This window comes from Colossoma macropomum, unplaced genomic scaffold (genome assembly GCF_904425465.1).
Source record: "Colossoma macropomum unplaced genomic scaffold, Colossoma_macropomum, whole genome shotgun sequence".
Lineage (NCBI taxonomy): Eukaryota > Metazoa > Chordata > Actinopteri > Characiformes > Serrasalmidae > Colossoma > Colossoma macropomum.
In genome coordinates, this window is record NW_023494791.1 from 46,260,039 (window position 1) to 46,277,525 (window position 17,487).

Sequence of the window (17,487 nt, forward strand, 5' to 3'; positions counted from 1 at the left end):
CTGTTGGTCATACCGACCCAGTGCAGCACACAGTTCAACATCAGTGCAGCGGCGTAAAATTTTGGGAGAGTCTATTCAACATAAATGATGAACTAACCTAACTTTGTGTAAACAGACCACCATATAGAAATATGTACACATATGCAGTTGTGACTGACGTGTCTTTTTCTGAATTTATACAAACATTATTTCATTTTATAGTAAATTTGTTTTGGCTAGTTTATGTTTATGAACAGAGACCTACAGATGCAGTTTAGTAAAGGAAACTCATTTGTGAACCTGAGTTTAAAGTTTTTATTAAACTTAAACTTGTAACTAAGCTGCAAATAAATCTTAAACTGAAACTTTGCTTGTTTGTAAAAAGTGATTTCAGAGCCACTCAGTTCTACCTGATGGAAACTGTTTGCCTTCAGTGTTTTGTGCTTATGATAATTTTAACAGACATCAGCGTCACTAATTAATGACTCTATTAAAAGACTGGTTTACCAAGAGAGACACTGCAGCATTTTCACCTAAAATGAGCTGATTAATTAGAGCCATAATTAATCTTTTAGTACTTTTACTTTCGATACTTAAGTACATTTGAAGACAAATACTTTTGTACTTTTACTCGAGTGGAGGTCTAAAGGGAGGAACATCTACTTTTACTGCAGTAATATTTTACCTGTGTACCTCTACTTCAACTCAGGTACATGATTTGTGTACTTCGTCCACAACCGTTCAGTACTATTATTATTAAATAATAATAATAATAATAATAATAATAATAATATTTGGAACGACATTGCGATCCCTTGCAAAATCTAACTTATTGCGAGGGAACGCAAAATTATGCGCAAAACAACCGCGGCCTCTTCGGGGCTCGGTCAAAAAAAAGCGTTTTGACTCCCGCCCCGCAGAAAAGCGCCCCCGTGCGGTTCGGAGGACTCGCGAACTCGCGGCTCGTTCGTGTCCGACAGACAGACGCAGCAGCGGCTAAGCGGGCTAATCATGGTGAACGTAAAGAAGCGGAAAGGTCGGGTCGTTATCGACTCCGACTCGGAGGACAGCGCCAGCGACGACAATCTGGATCAGGTAACGCTAAACCGTAGACATTTAGGAGCTTCGTTCTTTTCACATTTGGGACCTAAAAGCCTGAGAGAGCCGTGCTAATCGCTAGCCGAGGCTAAGCTAGCGTAGTTAGCTAGCTGTGAGCAAAAACCCGGGCCTGGCAGCGGTTTATATAAAACCCCCAGCGCGTTTAAACGACCAGCTTGCTTTTGTATCATTATAACGCCTGCTTTTCGTGAGTAATGAGGGTCATCCGCGAATTTAAAGCCTTTAAAACATTTAAAGCTGCTGGCCAGGTAGCCTTCGAAGCTAACTAGAGCTGCTGTGGACGGAGCTGAAGGCAGGTTCTTATGTTCGCCAGCTTCTTGTTCCAATTTTCCCGTTCGACCTTAAATAGTGCAGCAGTTACATTCCGGTCCCGGCTGCACTATTTAAGGTGGAACGGGGGGGAAAAACGAACAACGAGCTGGCGAATATGAAGCCAACTTTTCAGCCTCCTTAGAGGTGCGAGACAGTTGTAAACATCAGCGTGGAAAGCGAGCTGCTTCTGCATGTGTTAAAGCATCAATACTAGTGTTTTCTGCTTTCTGTAGGTACAGCTGACCGTGTTTAACACGCACTCAAGCTCTCTGTGTTTGACTTCAACGGAGCTAGTAATCAGTAAACAAGCCACACTTGGGCTTTAAGGCGCCAAGTGGGTTAAATTGCCCATTTGGCCAACCAGAGGTGTCTAAATCTTTTTCAAAGGGTGCCAGAATGGACCCTGTCGAAATACCTGAGGGCTGGTCATTCTTTGCCAAAATGTTGTCCGTAAATGGTTTTAAATGTTCGGTATTCAAAATATGAAAAACACAAACATGTAGAGAAAGTCATGGTTATTGTACCAACTACTGAATTTGCTCTGATTAAAGGCTGCTTCTATTTTTTTGCCTTCCTTTCCCCTAAATTTCTATTGTTCATGCTAGGTTTCATAGTGTGTTTTAATATTAGGTTCACTACAGTCTCTTGACATGTGAGGCACATTTGTTATGGCTTTCGATGAAAGTATGCCACCCCTCTTGAATTGCCGGTTGTCACTGCCAGCTACACTGTTTGTGTGTGTTGTCATGACTGAATGTCATTCAGTAAATTCATTTGCAGGTTAATGGTAAGGTTTGCAGCACTGCTGCCTCTGTCAAGTGAAGGGAAGAGTTGCAGCGTATTGGCCAGAGGGCCAATTAAAATCAATCCGCGGGCTGCATTCAGTCCTCGGGCCGAACTTTGGACACCTCTCATTTAAGAGATTGAGAGTCAGAGGTGCCCTCTTTAATGGGGAGGCCGTTCATAACTGGGCTCTGTGTTGTTTTTCTTGCGAGCTAATTTTATCCTGGCGGCTGAGATGGAGCGCAGAGTCACTGCCATAAGCACTCGTCAGCCATGGATTAACCAAAGACTGTCTAATAAACCAGCAGCAGATTGACCTGCAGGCTGTGATCACACTGGACCGCTTCATCACCTCCGTACATACATACTGTATGTTCAGAAGCTTATGGACACGGGATCAACCAGTGGTTATTCTCAAGGGTATTAATAGGGAGTTCGTCCCTCCTTTGCTGCTACTCTTCTGGGAATGCTTTACCCTGGATGTTGTGAGGGTTTGATTGCATCCAGCTACAAGAGCATTAGTGAGGTTAGGTACTAATGTTGGATGATCAGTTCTGTATCACAGATGCCACTCTAACTTCTCTAAGATATTGGAAGGCGCTCCATCGCTCTAGAGCAGAGGGCACTAATAGGCGGATCGCGGTCCGAGTCCGGACCCAGATGCTGTCCTATGCAGACCTGGACCTGTAACCGATAAACTGTGGAGAATTATTTAATTTCGACAGGGTGGCCCTAACGTTTCTAGCCTTTACGGTACGGCTTTAGCGGCCCGGGAGACTCACAGGCGAATCGCACGCATTGTAAATATCGCACGGGACGCTACTCAGCCAATCAGATCTGTGCATTACGATGAGCACTGAAAAAGAGAAAACTCACAACAAATGTTGTTGAAATATGTCTGAATTGTACTTTATTTGATTTGACATTCAGTTGTTGATTGTATAAGATGTTGATATACCTACTAGGCTACTTCAGTAAACCGTATTTGGTACTGAATCATGATGCAAATTACACATTATGATGTTTCAGACCTTTGCTTGAGGATATTTTCTCTAACTGGACCTTATTGAATTTTAATTAAAGACCCTAATCTGCTCTAGAGAGTGCAGTTCCACTGCTGCACAGCCCAATGCTGGGGGTCTTTATACCCCTCAGACTGGGCATGTTGGCCATGCGGTTGCTCCAGAGCGTCCCATTCCACTGGAAATGCTTTTCTGTATGTGTGCACAATTGAGTACCTATATCACCAGTGGTTGCACCTTAAATGTTCACCTGAATTCACAAATTGGAAAGTATTTCTATAAACTTTGGACACTTTTTTTTCCCTATAACCGTCTTAGATTGTCTGACTGATCAATAAACCGATCTGAGAATTAAGTGCTTTGGCTGTCCTCCAACATAAAATGCTAATCAAGCAACTTTGAACTTGAACTTGCACTTAGATCTCTGCATGTTGTTCTAAACTGTGGTGAGCTCAGATCAAACGTGTCTGCTCCTGTTCACCCATCAGACAGCTTGAGAGTTACCCTGGAAAACGTGAAGTGAAATTTTTTCAGGTAGAAGGTTGAAAAAGAGCACTTGGCACTAAGGGGTTAAAATGACACCTTCTCTGTCGTGGCAGAACCTGTGAGAATGTGTCATTTTAATTTTGTACCAGCTTGAAGATGCGATGTTCAAAATGGTGTACAAATGACATTGTTGTCGTTGTAGAGAGCTTGATGTGTCAGTGATAGGTTAGAATGAAGAACTAGAGTATTCAAGTATGTCACTTTATTAAACTTATGCTCTTAGGTATATTTTGGTTTTTCCATCTGAATTTACAAACCCAAATTGTTAGACAAATTATTCAGTAACTGCATGAAATGAATGTAAATTGTAAAAGCTCCCCTCAAATTAACAGAAAGTGTGTTTTATGATCATAAACATATTACTATATGCTTACAATTTACAGCTGAAAACCAAAAATCTTAGACGCTCTTTGTATTATTTAATAAAAATAATTTTTACAGAAAATATCACTGAAGAGACACCATCTGAGATCCAGTTTCTAGCTCAGAATTGTGGAAAAATGGGTCGACTTTCAGTAGAAAAAAAAAGTTGTGAGTTCAGCTTCTTTTATTATAAGGGTTTAAAATTACATCACCCATCGATTTGACTGGAAAGAAGAAAGTTACAGCTCTCATATGACACCCACCTTTTAAATTAGGCTTATAAAATATGAAAGTTATGAAGTAAAGAATATGACGAAGTGTGTTTTGGAACCACCGGTGGTCCCAAGGAGTTAAAGAGGTGAATTGGAAAAAGAGCAAAAAATTAAATGTTTTCCGTTTCTCTTTCTAGGAGCTGCTGAGCTTAGCCAAGCGGAAGAGGGTGGACTCAGAAGGACAAGAGGAGCCTGTCAGTAAACCTGCAGCATCTACAGACTCTGAGACGTCTGACAGTGATGATGAGGTACCGTGACCCGAATCCACTCTGCACCTCTCATTTCCACTCTTATCCACCCTATTAATGTTGTGTTCTACCACAGTTAGTTATTCCCTCGCAGTGTCATCCTACAAGTGCTGATATCTCCCAAAAATGGCACTCTGACCGAATCTCTTAAGTATCACTCTGCATTGTTCGCCTGTAACCAAGCAACGGGAACCAAAAAAAGTGACAGCCATAACAAATTAACAAGTGTTTTACGAGAAAGAAGCCTGACGAAAAGTACAATAATGAATGCCATCCTGTCCTTACAGCACGCGAGCGGCAACAACAAAACCAAAACGTGCCCACTGTAATCAACAAACCCATCTACACCAGATGTGAGACGCAGCTCTGAGGCAGTTTATAGGGAAACTGAGTTTGAGAAGTTTCACTTTCAGTTAGCGACGCCAGCATGTTTTATAATCTGCTGTCATCTAATGATACTGCGTTCAAATCCGTCCCACAAATGTAAAATGTGTAGCTAGTTCAGGTCTCAAACTATTAGGTGAAAAGTCTGAGGATTGTTTAAATTTCAAAATGGTGTTTACAGTGCGTTTTTCAGTTTTTGTCATAATTTAAAAACGCATGTTGCCCATTACATTATGTATAATTTTCATGATGAATGGACTAAAAGAAATGAGCCAAAATGACTTGTAAAAAATTCTAGTTCCATTGACTTACATTAAAAGAAAGTATGTTTTTTCCTTCTCCTGTAAAGTTACCATTTTGGAGATACAAGGTTTTCTTCCGACAACAGCCATATGCAGTGCTTGCATACACACATGCGCGTGTTATCAAAGCCGCTTATCCTTCTGGGTCGTGTGGGGAGCTGGAGCCTATCCCAGCAGTCATTGGGCAGAAGGCAGGAAACACCCTGGACAGGTCGCCAGTCCATCGCAGGGCACACTTACATATAGATTGGATCTATTTTTCTTTCTTTTGTATTTGGAACTGTTTAGAAATGAACAACTTAAAATTAATCAGGAGGAAACAATCTAGACAGTTTGTCAATTTATGCACAAACCAGCCTCACTGCATCATATGGTTTTTTTTTAACAGTGCTTGTTGTGGATGTGGTGCAAAAACAAACTAAGGCACTGCCCCTCAAGTGTTGCCCGCTAAGCTTTTCCCTTATCCCGGTTAGATTGCACTTTTGTTCGATTCCAGTTTGAGATTTTGCGTTCCATGCTTATGTAAGATTGCAATATATTGGCTTAAAAAAATGCAATTATTTTGCTAAAAATTGAAATTGTGGTTATTTGTCCCAGTTAATAAACTATAATCTTTTAAAACGTAAACAGAATTAGACAAAAACATAACAAAATATAGCATTGAAGAACTGAAAATTCTAAACTCCGTATTGAAATTTAAAACCTTACCGCTGATACGCCCCTTGTTGTCATCCATGAAAGATGGCAAAAAACCCTTTGAAAACACTGTAAATGATCTAACTGGGCATCTGGAGGTTTTTCTTTCTATTGGTTATAGCTGCGCTCATTTCTCTGAGCCGGATCAAGCTAAGTAAAATCAATTTGTTGGTCCTGAAGACCATCCCCACACCACTGTGTGCACCCGAATAGAAAGGACTTATGCCTGCATAGAAAAGCGATCATGTAATGCACAGTGTTTTAACTAGAAATGCAAATATGTCAACATCAGCCAGTTTGCTAGCTTTAGTTAATGTCATCAATATTACAGCTGATTATGCGTAATCAATTGAGGAAGGAAAAAACTGAACATATTTACAGTGTAACTATGCAGCCTTAATGTATCAGTGGTGTCTTTGTGTATTAGTGGACTGTTGGAGGCACCAAAGCCAAGAAGAAGGTGAAGCCCAGTAAAGGAGCAGAAAAGAAGAACGCTACGAAGAAGAGAGTGAACAAAGCAGCTTCATCAGGCAGCTCAGATGGAGACAGCTCGGCAGAGAGTTCAGCTCCAGAGGAGGGTAAGAGAGAACTCTCCCCCCACCCCTCCATATTTAGATTATATGCGAGTACCAGTCAAATTGGACTAGTTTAGTGGCATCCATGAAGGAGCCATATTTTTTTTTTTTATTTTGTGTTTTATGTACCAAAGACAGTCATAATTAATGTACGACCACTTTCCAACCTCTCTTTTTATTTTAGAGTTTCGTTCCAAAATGCTGTTTATTTATTTGTAATAATTTTGGACGTAAGCTTCTGAACAGCTAACGTAATGGCTGTGTTTACATGCAGAGATTTTTGCCAATCTGATTGAATACATTCCGATTATAGATGAAGACTGAGGTGTTTATATTTTCACTCTACTCAACAATCTGATGGAAAATCTCTGTTTACATGCTCACTACAAGTAATCTGATCCAAAATGACGCGCATGCATAGAGAACCACTTAGTGTAGACGTTACCGTGGCAATGAGCTTCACGTGGGTCCAGTCAGAGTGAGATGAGCAGCAGTGAGCAGCGCTTGTGTTTTTAATTACTTTAAAATGATGTCAGACTCAGAAAAACGTCCTTCACGTGTCCTTATTAAAGAAGGCTGAGAGGAAGACGTCGTGTTCTGAGACACATAAGCTGGACGTCCGTCCCACCGCCGTCTTTTAAAGATCAGAGCATAAACTTCGTCTCCTCTGCAGACCAGTTTCTGCTCCACCATGTTGAACGGTGTAAACTCTCACTATGACGTGACGCACATGATCAGAACGGATTTAGACTTTCTGATCAGATACAGGCGTTTACACGGGTATTATTCTTCCTATTTCACAGATTATTTACAGGATTACCCTCCTCGTTCAATCCGATAGAAACTGTATTCCGAATGGCCTCATTTGGACTAGTCTATTCTGATTGAGGTGTTGATTGGATTATGAACAGCTGCATGTGAATGTGGCTAATGAAGGACTCTAACAAAAGTGGTATTAATCATAATATAGCATTAAAATTTCTTTAAAAAAAGAAAATTCTTGAATGTGGTCTATAATGGTCTATTAACTCTCAGTTAATAGGTAGTCCTATGTAAATGTGTTCCTGGTTGTGACATCACAAGCTAACACAGTTTCTGAATCACGCAGGTGAGGTGTCAGACTCTGAGAGCAACAGCTCCTCCTCCAGCTCCGACTCCGACTCCTCCTCGGAGGACGAAGTGTTCCGGGACGGGTATGGAGACGATCTCATGGGAGACGAGGAGGACCGAGCACGTTTGGAACAGATGACGGAGAAAGAGAGAGAGCAGGAGCTCTTCAACCGTATCGAGAAGAGAGAGGTGCTCAAACGGAGGTGAGGAGAAGGACTGATTCTTAAACGTTGACCTTTTCTTTTATTCTTCACCAAAGTCATGCATTGAATAGTTAAATTGGACCCAGTTGTTGAGCCCACATTTCATTCTGCATGCTGCAAATAGGAGAGTAAATCTGACCTCATGACAATTCAACTTGATTATGTTAATGATTTTTGCATCATGAATCATTTTTACCATGATTTTAAATATGGTTTGGATTTATTTATAAACATAAATGTGTCTGAAAGAGCTGTGGTATACAGACAATAAAGATACACAAAGCTTTTTTAACTTTAGAAATATCTAGAGAATCTGGAGTGCACACCTGGGAGGATCAAGATGAATTGATGCATTTTTATAGCCCAAGATGCCAGGAAATGTTCTTCAAGAGAATGTTTGTTCATCATGTTCCTTTGTCCTCTACACTGTTTAGGTTTGAAATCAAGCAGAAACTGAAGACTGCAAAGAAAAAAGAAAAGGAAGAGAAGAAGAAGAAACAAGAAGAAGAGCAGGAGAAGAAAAAGCAGTCTCAGGTCACAGACACTCAGGTGGTGAGTAGTCCTTCCAGCCTGTGAAGAGAGCAGTACACCAGCTTATGCTGAAATCCAATAGGGTAGCCTCAGATGCTCCATCCACAGAGCGAGTCTTGTCAGTTATAGACGCAGTCCCACTTCTTATTTTTACCCTTACCCCTTGTTTTCCAGTGTCATCTTGCCCCTTGGAACTGAGTTACAGGGTAGTGGTTGAAATCTTCCTCTATGAAATGGGACCCTCAAATCAAAAGAGCATTACTTCATTAACAGCTACTAGCGCTGCTCTGTAGGCGACCCTGCCAGTCTGCAGTGACCGCAGAGGAGGGTAATGTTCAGCTCGTCACTGCTGGGCTTTAGTTACATTTAGGGCATCATATGCTTTCAAAGAGGGGGGGGGTGCAATAATTATTTATTATCACTCACCCCTAATTCTTTGGTCATATGAGGCTGAAGTCAGATATTCACCAGCTTCTTGCTCGAATTTTTCTGTTTCATCTTAATTGGAGCAGCAGTTACATTCAGGCGCTTCAGGTGTCAGAACTGCTGGACTATTTAAGTTAGAATGGGAAATTTAGCTAGCTAGATACTGTGTGGAGTGTGCCTCTGAAAAACCTCCTTTTGGAGGGCCATGTAGGACCACTTTGCCCTACCCCTCCATCTCAACAAAAATCAGGACACCCTACCCCTAGACATGAATGCACAAAACGGAGGGCTAAGGGCTGTAGGAGCGAGGGGTGAATTGGGATTGGGCCATATTCGGATTGGCTACCCACACAACCATGGTATGGGAAGCAAACACACTGCTACATAAATGAAGTTCATAACGTTACGTCCCTTAACTTTATGCATACCCCTTTGTTTCCTGTGGGTATGTTTTTGTTTTTGCGCTGTTCTGACAATTGTCTGCCCTTGCATGTCAAACAGAAACAACGGTTTGTGGATGGACTGTCTGCAAGTCAGTCGCACAGCCCTTTGCTGTCAGAGTAGGGCAAGTATTAGCCACACTGTCCTACAAAACACACCAGAACCTCTGACGATAGGCAGATGTCTGGCTTGCAAGACTAAATACATTAGGACTCATTTCTTTGATGAACATCCTTCTGAGATGAAGGTCCGACCGCAGGTTTTTGTAAAAGCTTGTAATTGTGTATTAGTGTTCTGGTTTCTCTGAGCAAGTCACACCTTACTGTTTCTGTATGCCTTCTGTTCACCTGCACAGGTGATGTCGCATAATAAAGAGAGGAGGTCTAAGAGGGATGAGAAGCTGGACAAGAAATCTCAGGCCATGGAAGAGCTGAAAGCAGAGCGTGAGAAAAAGAAAAACAGAACAGGTGGGACTTGACATTTACATTCAGTATAAATTATCCTGTGTTCTTTAGGATGTTTTCTTTTTATTAAATATGTTTTTAAACTAATGTATTTCCCACTTGGATTCAAAACACTATTAGTCTTAAAAAAAACATTTTGAAATCTTACTTAACAGCTGAGCTCCTGGCCAAACGGCAACCTCTGAAGACCAGCGAGGTGTACTCTGACGATGAAGAGGAGGAAGAGGAAGACGACGATAAGTCCTCAGTAAAAAGTGACCGCAGCTCAAGATCTTCATCCTTCGATGAGGAAGAAGAGTGAGTATTATCACACTGCGGTTACCAGAGGCTTTCTTTTTGCTACTGATCACACTCTTTCCTAGGAGTGCTTGAAAAATTCCAGTATTTCCTGTTGAGAATTTAAAGTCATTACAGCAAAGAAATCCATCTTAAGGCACTTCACGATGAACGGACTAAAAGAAGTGACCCAGAATGACTTGGAAAAAAGTCTGGTTCTATTGACTTACATTAAAAGTAAAGTTTTTCCTTCTCCTGTAAAGTTACCATTTTGGAGATAAACGTTTTTTTTCCGACAACAGCGATATAGTGCTTTTTAACTAGGCTTGGAACCAGCAACATTTTGTTTAATTTATTTTTAATATCCGTAATCAGTGTTTGAGGCATTCTCAATAAAATAATTTTGCAGTTCTGTTCCTTAGTCCAGTATTAGCAGTAAAAGCTTGCATATAGCTTCACACACAGCTAGCTAATTTTGAGTATTACACCAGAATAAGGGAGGCAGTTATTGGCCACATTGTTCGACAAAGCACACCAGACATTCTGATGTCTGAAAGGTGAGACTCGCAGGCCTAAATACATCAGGACTAAACTGAGCTTCTCACAGAGCTAGCTAATTTGTGTGTTACACCTGAATAAGCTGTTTACTCATTAAAATAGAATGTATTGTATGAATGTGCAAACGTATATATCGATATTGGGTAAGATTTCTAGCCATGTCGCAGAGGCCTGTTTTGGAGGATTGAGATGGCTTGAGTGAAAACTTGTTGCATTTACCTCTGATACTTGTGTCTATTTCACAGGAAAGAGGAGGCGCCCCCTAAGTCTCAGCCCAGTGTCGTTGCCAGAGGAACTGAATCGGGTCCGTCTTTCACGGCACAAGTTGGAGCGGTGGTGCCACATGCCCTTCTTCGCCAAAACCGTTACCGGCTGTTTTGTACGGATTGGCATTGGCAACAGCAGCAGTAAACCTGTCTACCGGGTATGTGAATCTCAATTAAATTAAAGATTTACAGGTTTAAGAATCATATTTATTCTAGCCAAATTGATGTTCTTTTCAGCTTAAGCTTGCCTTGAACCACATGTGGTTTGGAAACCTGTGTAAATTGAGTATAGTTGCTGGTTCTTTCTGTTGATGTTTTATTACTTTATTTAATCCCAGGTGGCTGAAATTGTGGATGTGGTTGAAACGGCTAAAGTCTACCAGCTGGGATCTACAAGAACAAACAAGGGGCTACAGTTACGGTAAACTGCCCCTCATTTAAGGCTTGTTTAGACTTGCTTTCCTTTTGTCTCCATTCCGATGTATGCATTTGTTTGTTTGTGCTTGTTTTCCGAAGGCACGGCAACGACACTCGAGTATTTCGGCTCGAGTTCGTGTCCAATCAGGAATTCACAGAAAATGAATTCATGAAATGGAAGGATGCGGTGAGTGTGATCAGTTCAAGGACAACAAACTTGACTAAACTCTTGGAGTTCCAATCCTCTTTGTTTTCTGTTCTCTATAATGCATGTATGAACACATGCTATGTGTAAAGGAAGTAACTCTTCTTGTAAATTGTTGGTCTGCAGATGATTGTTGCTGGAATGCAGATTCCTACTCTGGATGAGATCACCAAAAAAGAGCAGTCCATCAAAGAAGCCCTCAACTACAAATTCAATGACAAAGACATTGAGGATGTAAGTCATGGTCTGAAGAGTTCTTCTGCACAGTGAAAACATTTGTTAATTCACCAAAGAATTTGTCAATAGCAATATTTTTTTCATTTTATCGAGATATATATAATTTGTTTATTACTATGTAATTTTTCTATTGTGTGTCATTAACAGATTGTGAAAGAGAAGGACCGATTCCGAAAGGCACCACCAAACTATGCTATGAAGAAGACGCAGCTCCTCAAAGAAAAGGTTCAGTTTTTATGAACTATTTTAAATCTGTGACACCACATAAAATTGTGCGTTTGTTTTTGTACATTTTCAAGACCAATGTTTCTTTTTGGTTCTTGAGGTTAGCGTTGGGTTTAGTTTTATGGTTATAGTTGAAAAATTATTCCTATTACATATACATATTTATATTTGCAATATGATTACATATGTTGTAAGTATATTATTGTAGTTATATGTGACATACAAAAACAAACTGCTGTGCATGTGTGTGCTTTAGGCGATGGCTGAGGAGAGTGGAGATGGTGAGCGAGTGAAAATGCTGCAGGATCAGTTGAATGAACTGGAGGAGAGGGCTGAAGCACTAGACAGACAGAGAACCAAAAACATCTCTGCTATCAGGTGAGAATATATATGTGCACATACATCTGAGTGTCAGAATCTGAAACAGTGAAAGAGTGAAATCCCTGTTTTGGTCATCTCTCTTCTCTTAGTCACACATTACATCATTCTCTTCATTTTCTCCTGCTTCTCATCTCAGCTATATCAACCAGAGGAACCGGAGCTGGAACATTGTGGAGTCTGAGAAAGCTCTGGTGGTACGTACATGTTGGATCCTGTCTGAGTGTTTTACCCTTTCTTTATTAACGGAAGTTGACTGTGTAACTGTGCTGCTCCTTTCGTAGGCTGAGGGTCAGAACTCTAAGAACCAGCAGATGGACCCTTTCACAAGACGACAGTGCAAACCAACTATGGTGTCCAATGTAAGAATGCCTCTCTTCTGTTCTCTCTCGTGACCCGTGGTGATCATATTAGTCACACGCATTTGCACAGTATGTTGTTAAATGCTATCGCAACCTTGCTGCTTTGATAATACGAAAGCATTTTAATAAATTATATCTCATTTGGGCGACCCTAATACCTATGTTACAATGAATTAGCTAGTACATTGTGAACAGATCAGTGGAAACTTACTTGATCTGTATACATCAATAAAGAGGTCTACATCTAATAAAACTGAGATTAAAGTGAAGTCCTAATTAAAAGTAATGAGCTAATCATATCCCTCCTGTTTTGAAAGAACTTCACTGGCTGCCTGTATCATTCAGGATAGATTTTAAAGCTCTGCTAATAGTTTTTAAGGCTATAAATGACCCAGAAGAACAGCTTACATCACAGAGTGTCTGTCTGTTTATGCTTTTAGATCTGCAGATACTGACCTGCAAATACCTTCTGTAAAGTACGGAAAACATGGAGAGACCCGTTCAGTTATTCTGGCTCTAAACTGTGGAGCTCAGTTCACCTTTTATTAGACAGTCAAGCTCAGTGCTCACTTTTAAGAAGCATCTAAAAACGCAGCTCTTTGACTTAACATTTAATTAAAACTCTATGTATCTTGGTATTTATCCCTTAATCTGATCTGTGTCATTTTCTTGTATGATTCTAATGAATAATTAGCTTTTTGTTTTACTGTTAAACTTTTGTCACCTGTCTGTAAAGCACTTTGAGCTGCCACTGGCATGAAAAGTTCTATATAAATAAAAATTTAGTGGTAGTAGTAGTAGTAGTAGTAGTAGTAGTAGTAGTAGTAAATAAAAAAAAAAACATGATAAACACCTACAGCAAAAAAGAAATGATGCTCACAATCATTCTTCTTCAATAACTACTAATTGCAAGTCCAGAAATCAGAGTTGGGCTTTGACCAGAATCACATGGTTTAGTAATAGTGTGTGTCAGGCTCTCTCTTTTGAGCTGATTAGTGAGTTAATTTGTTGTCTTCCCTTTTTTTTCCTCCAGGCCAGAGATCCTTCTGTCCATGCTGCTATCCTCGCCCATCTTAATCAGAAATACGGTTCAGGTTCAGGATCTGCTCAAGACAACACACAGCAGGCCAGCATACAGGTGAGCCATGGAGAATCTTTTTGCCATGCATTGCAATAAAAGCAAGATACAGAAATGTATACAGAATTGGCCTTTCCTGACCACAGATGTGTCATTTGTGCATGTTATACAGGGACAGAGCAACCCGAGAGATAAAGATGTTGCAAAGCCAACCAGCGACCTCTCGGAGGATCTGTTTAAAGTTCACGATTTTGACGTGAAAATCGACCTGCAGGTTCCCAATGCTGGTGAGTGTCTGTTTATTGCAGCTTCTCCTTCCTACCAGTTCAGCAGGCTTAGAGCAACTGCCGTCAGCTTTACGAAGCACTGGCTCATGGCTCTACTTGCTTAGTGGATTGCTGTTAGAGTGTTTCACAGATGTTAGGGGAATTTTGATGAAAAGAAAGCATGGATTAATTTTCTTCCATTGACTACTGTATATGCAATTCCTGTGGTGTAACAGAATGAGACCTTTTGATAGTGAAAGCTCAGCAAACAGACAGTGGACTTTAGACAGTGAGATTTTAGGCTGTGTTTTCTTGTGGGACAGTAGTCATTAGTACTGCTGAATAGGCTGTTTCAAGCCCTTGACATTCCTGGTACATTTGAGCACTGTTATTGTTTACCGTCAGGTATTAAATAGCTTTTGCTTTCGTCAGTTTTTTAATCACTCCTGATGTATGGAATACAATTTTCATCTGCCACCAAACTAACTATGGCCCTTAAAAGTGCAACAGGTAAAACTGGATCTCTAGCATTTAGAAAATACGGAGTAGAGAGTACAATAACATTGAATACTTTGTTTATTTACTTTGGCCCCACTTCCTGTCCCTGCCCCTCTGTGCAAACCACACCTACACACTTATAGGAGTAAAGGGGAGTGTCTATAATAGACCGACAGCAGTAAAGAGGAACATCTATAACAGACTGACAGGAATGAAAGGGAGCGTCTATAACAGACTGACAGGAGTGAAGGGGGGCATCTATATCAGACTGACTGGAGTGGAGGGGTGTCTTTATCAGACTGACAGGATTTAAGGGGAGCGTCTATAACAGATGACTGGAATGAGGGGGAGCGTCTATAACAGACTGACGGGACTGAAGGGTGGCCGTCTATAACAGACTGACTGGAGTGGAGGGGTGTCTTTAACAGACTGACAGGATTTAAGGGGAGCGTCTATAACAGACTGACTGGAATGAGGGGGAGCATCTATAACAGACTGACGGGACTGAAGGGTGGGCGCCTATAACAGACTGGCGGGACTGAAGGGTGGGCGTCTATAACAGACTGACTGGAGTGGAGGGGTGTCTTTATTAGACTGACAGGATTTAAGGGGAGCGTCTATAACAGACTGACTGGAGTCAATGGGGGCGTCTATAACAGACTGCAGTCTGTATAAATAGTTGTTGTTGTTGTTGTTGTTGTTGTTGTGTATTTCGGTGTAGCCGAGACATGGCCAAAACATAAAACAATATATTGAGTGAAAACGTACAAAACAAAAATAAAATAGTCATAAAGAAATCATAAATAAAATACTATCCAGAAAAAGAATTTCCAGATGGGTTTTCTCTGGCATATATGTCAACATTTGTTTTCCATCATGTTCTACATACATATTCAGGTTATTTATTTTAGTAACAATAAAAATACTGACTGTTGTGCCTTCTTCTGTTTACTATGGAAAGGTACTGTCATCTTTCTTGCAACTTTTCCATTTCAGCCTCTCGGAAAAAAAAACCCCAAAAAACTGGCTTTTCCTTTGAAGTTCTCTTGTGTGCAGTTTGAACATTCTCAAAAAAAGAGGTGAATGAAAAGCTGATCAGTGTTTGTTTTGCTGTTTCTCTGCAGAAGCCAAGTCACTGTCAGTCAGTTCCAACGCCCTGCCGGTGAAGGACGGAGCTCCTCGCCGGTCGCTCAACTTGGAAGACTACAAAAAGAGACGAGGCCTCATATGATCACACCCCTTAACCCCACCCCCCACACACCCTCACCCTTCTCCTGCTCCATCTCTTCCTGCATGTGTTAGCAAACTGCACCAGGGAACTGAGACTGAGGCTGAAGCTTCACTACCCCACGCCCCCCCCCCACCATCCCACCCTGTGTATGTGAGAAACGGAGAGTGAGTGAGTGGTGCGTGTGAGAGAGCTTGTATACATGCATACCTTTTGTGAGAAAGTATGTGAGAGAGGGAGTGCGTGTGATTCAAGACAGCGTGAGACATATTCTTGTGAACGTGAGAAGAAACATGACAATTTCATGAAATATAAAAATATTTCATGAATTTTTTTTTTTTTGTTTAATAAGCTTACTTTTTAGGAAGGAGATTGTCCACTGGTTCATTTACAGAGATGTACATGACAAATTTGTTTCCTCTTTAGTCTTGGCTTATTTTCTTTCAGTTTTTTTTCTTTTCTTTCTTTTGATATGTCCATGTTTTCATCCCAGTCTTCATAGGTGAACGATTTTTATATCTGAACCACCTTTGAGGGAGACTGAACTTTATGAATGACCATCTTAACGAAGGACACTATGACATTAATCTGTGGTTATTGGAGGACTTTTATATGAGCATCTTTTCCCTAGAAGCTTTTTATCCGTCTTTGTGGAATGAGGTCAAGCTTGGCCTGACCCCAAACCCTGTTTTGACTTAGGTCCTCCTCTTTACCAGACGTTTCTGCCCAATTTCAACATCTGAGGATCTGAAGAACGAAAATGAGAGACTAATGATGACATTACACTCCTCTAATGGACAAATCCTGCTCATTTTTGAACAAATAAAAAAACAAGCGTATCGAATACCTCTGGTCAGCGGAAAATATGGAGAGCTGATCATTTTTTTTTGTTTTGATTTTATTTCTTCGATATCCCTCTGTTCCCCTCAGAGCTCATATGTGTTATTGACTATTGATCATTGGTTATTAATGACGTCCTTTAGTCGGTTCTCGTATTGATGTGGCATGCCTTGTAAATAAGATTTGGCCATTTGGGACGAGTGCGGAGAAATAAAGAAAGCACTGTTTCGTACTGCCTGTGGAGCTGTGTCTGTCTGTACGTTGTGTTTCGCATTTTTCTTCTGATTTTAAACCAAATGCCTGTTGGAAGAGTTAAGGAATGACAATCTCGCTAAGACATTGATCTTAATTTGTTGTGTATTTCAGATTATAATATACTGACAAAGAAAACCAGAGACATCAGACTTTCAAACATCAGTACATCCAGCATCTGTCAACATAGGAACTGGAGTCTATTCTGTTTGGATCCTTTCGGTCTGAAAAAATAAATAATAGTAAATGTATACCTCTGGCACACTGTGATAGCTGTAAGGGGATAAACTGGAAAATAATGTTGTCCTTTCCCCATAAACTTACTTGAATAAGTAGATGTTTTTTGAATGTATTATTTGAAATGTACAAATCTATGAATTACACCGTATTTAGAAGATGCAACTGGTCCATATCCGGCTCTGGAAGCTGATTGTGGAAACCAGAAATGGGGGGAAAAATATCAAACACAAAGGCAAGGAGAGTTATCTGGAAGCCCATTCCCACCAAAATGATGAACTTTATTTTCAACATATTGACTTAGTATCTTGAAATAATGATGCATTTTGCTGTAATATTGACTTAATCTCTAACATTCAAGATACTTTGAAATAACGTGACTATATTG

The 17,487-nt window shown here is 40.5% G+C and overlaps 1 protein-coding gene across 1 annotated transcript; it reads left to right on the forward strand.

The window, feature by feature from the left end:
• Positions 1–920: 920 nt before the first annotated feature.
• rtf1 (RTF1 homolog, Paf1/RNA polymerase II complex component) lies at positions 921–16,843 on the forward strand. Its single transcript, XM_036575184.1, is given in 19 exon segments — positions 921–1,074; positions 4,534–4,644; positions 6,454–6,604; positions 7,710–7,914; positions 8,349–8,466; positions 9,668–9,779; positions 9,932–10,073; positions 10,856–10,883; positions 10,885–11,034; positions 11,215–11,297; positions 11,393–11,480; positions 11,625–11,732; positions 11,883–11,960; positions 12,217–12,338; positions 12,478–12,535; positions 12,623–12,700; positions 13,734–13,838; positions 13,951–14,065; positions 15,667–16,843. Coding segments are annotated over 19 exon segments (2,043 nt in total). The 5' UTR covers positions 921–990; the 3' UTR covers positions 15,774–16,843.
• Positions 16,844–17,487: the final 644 nt, after the last annotated feature.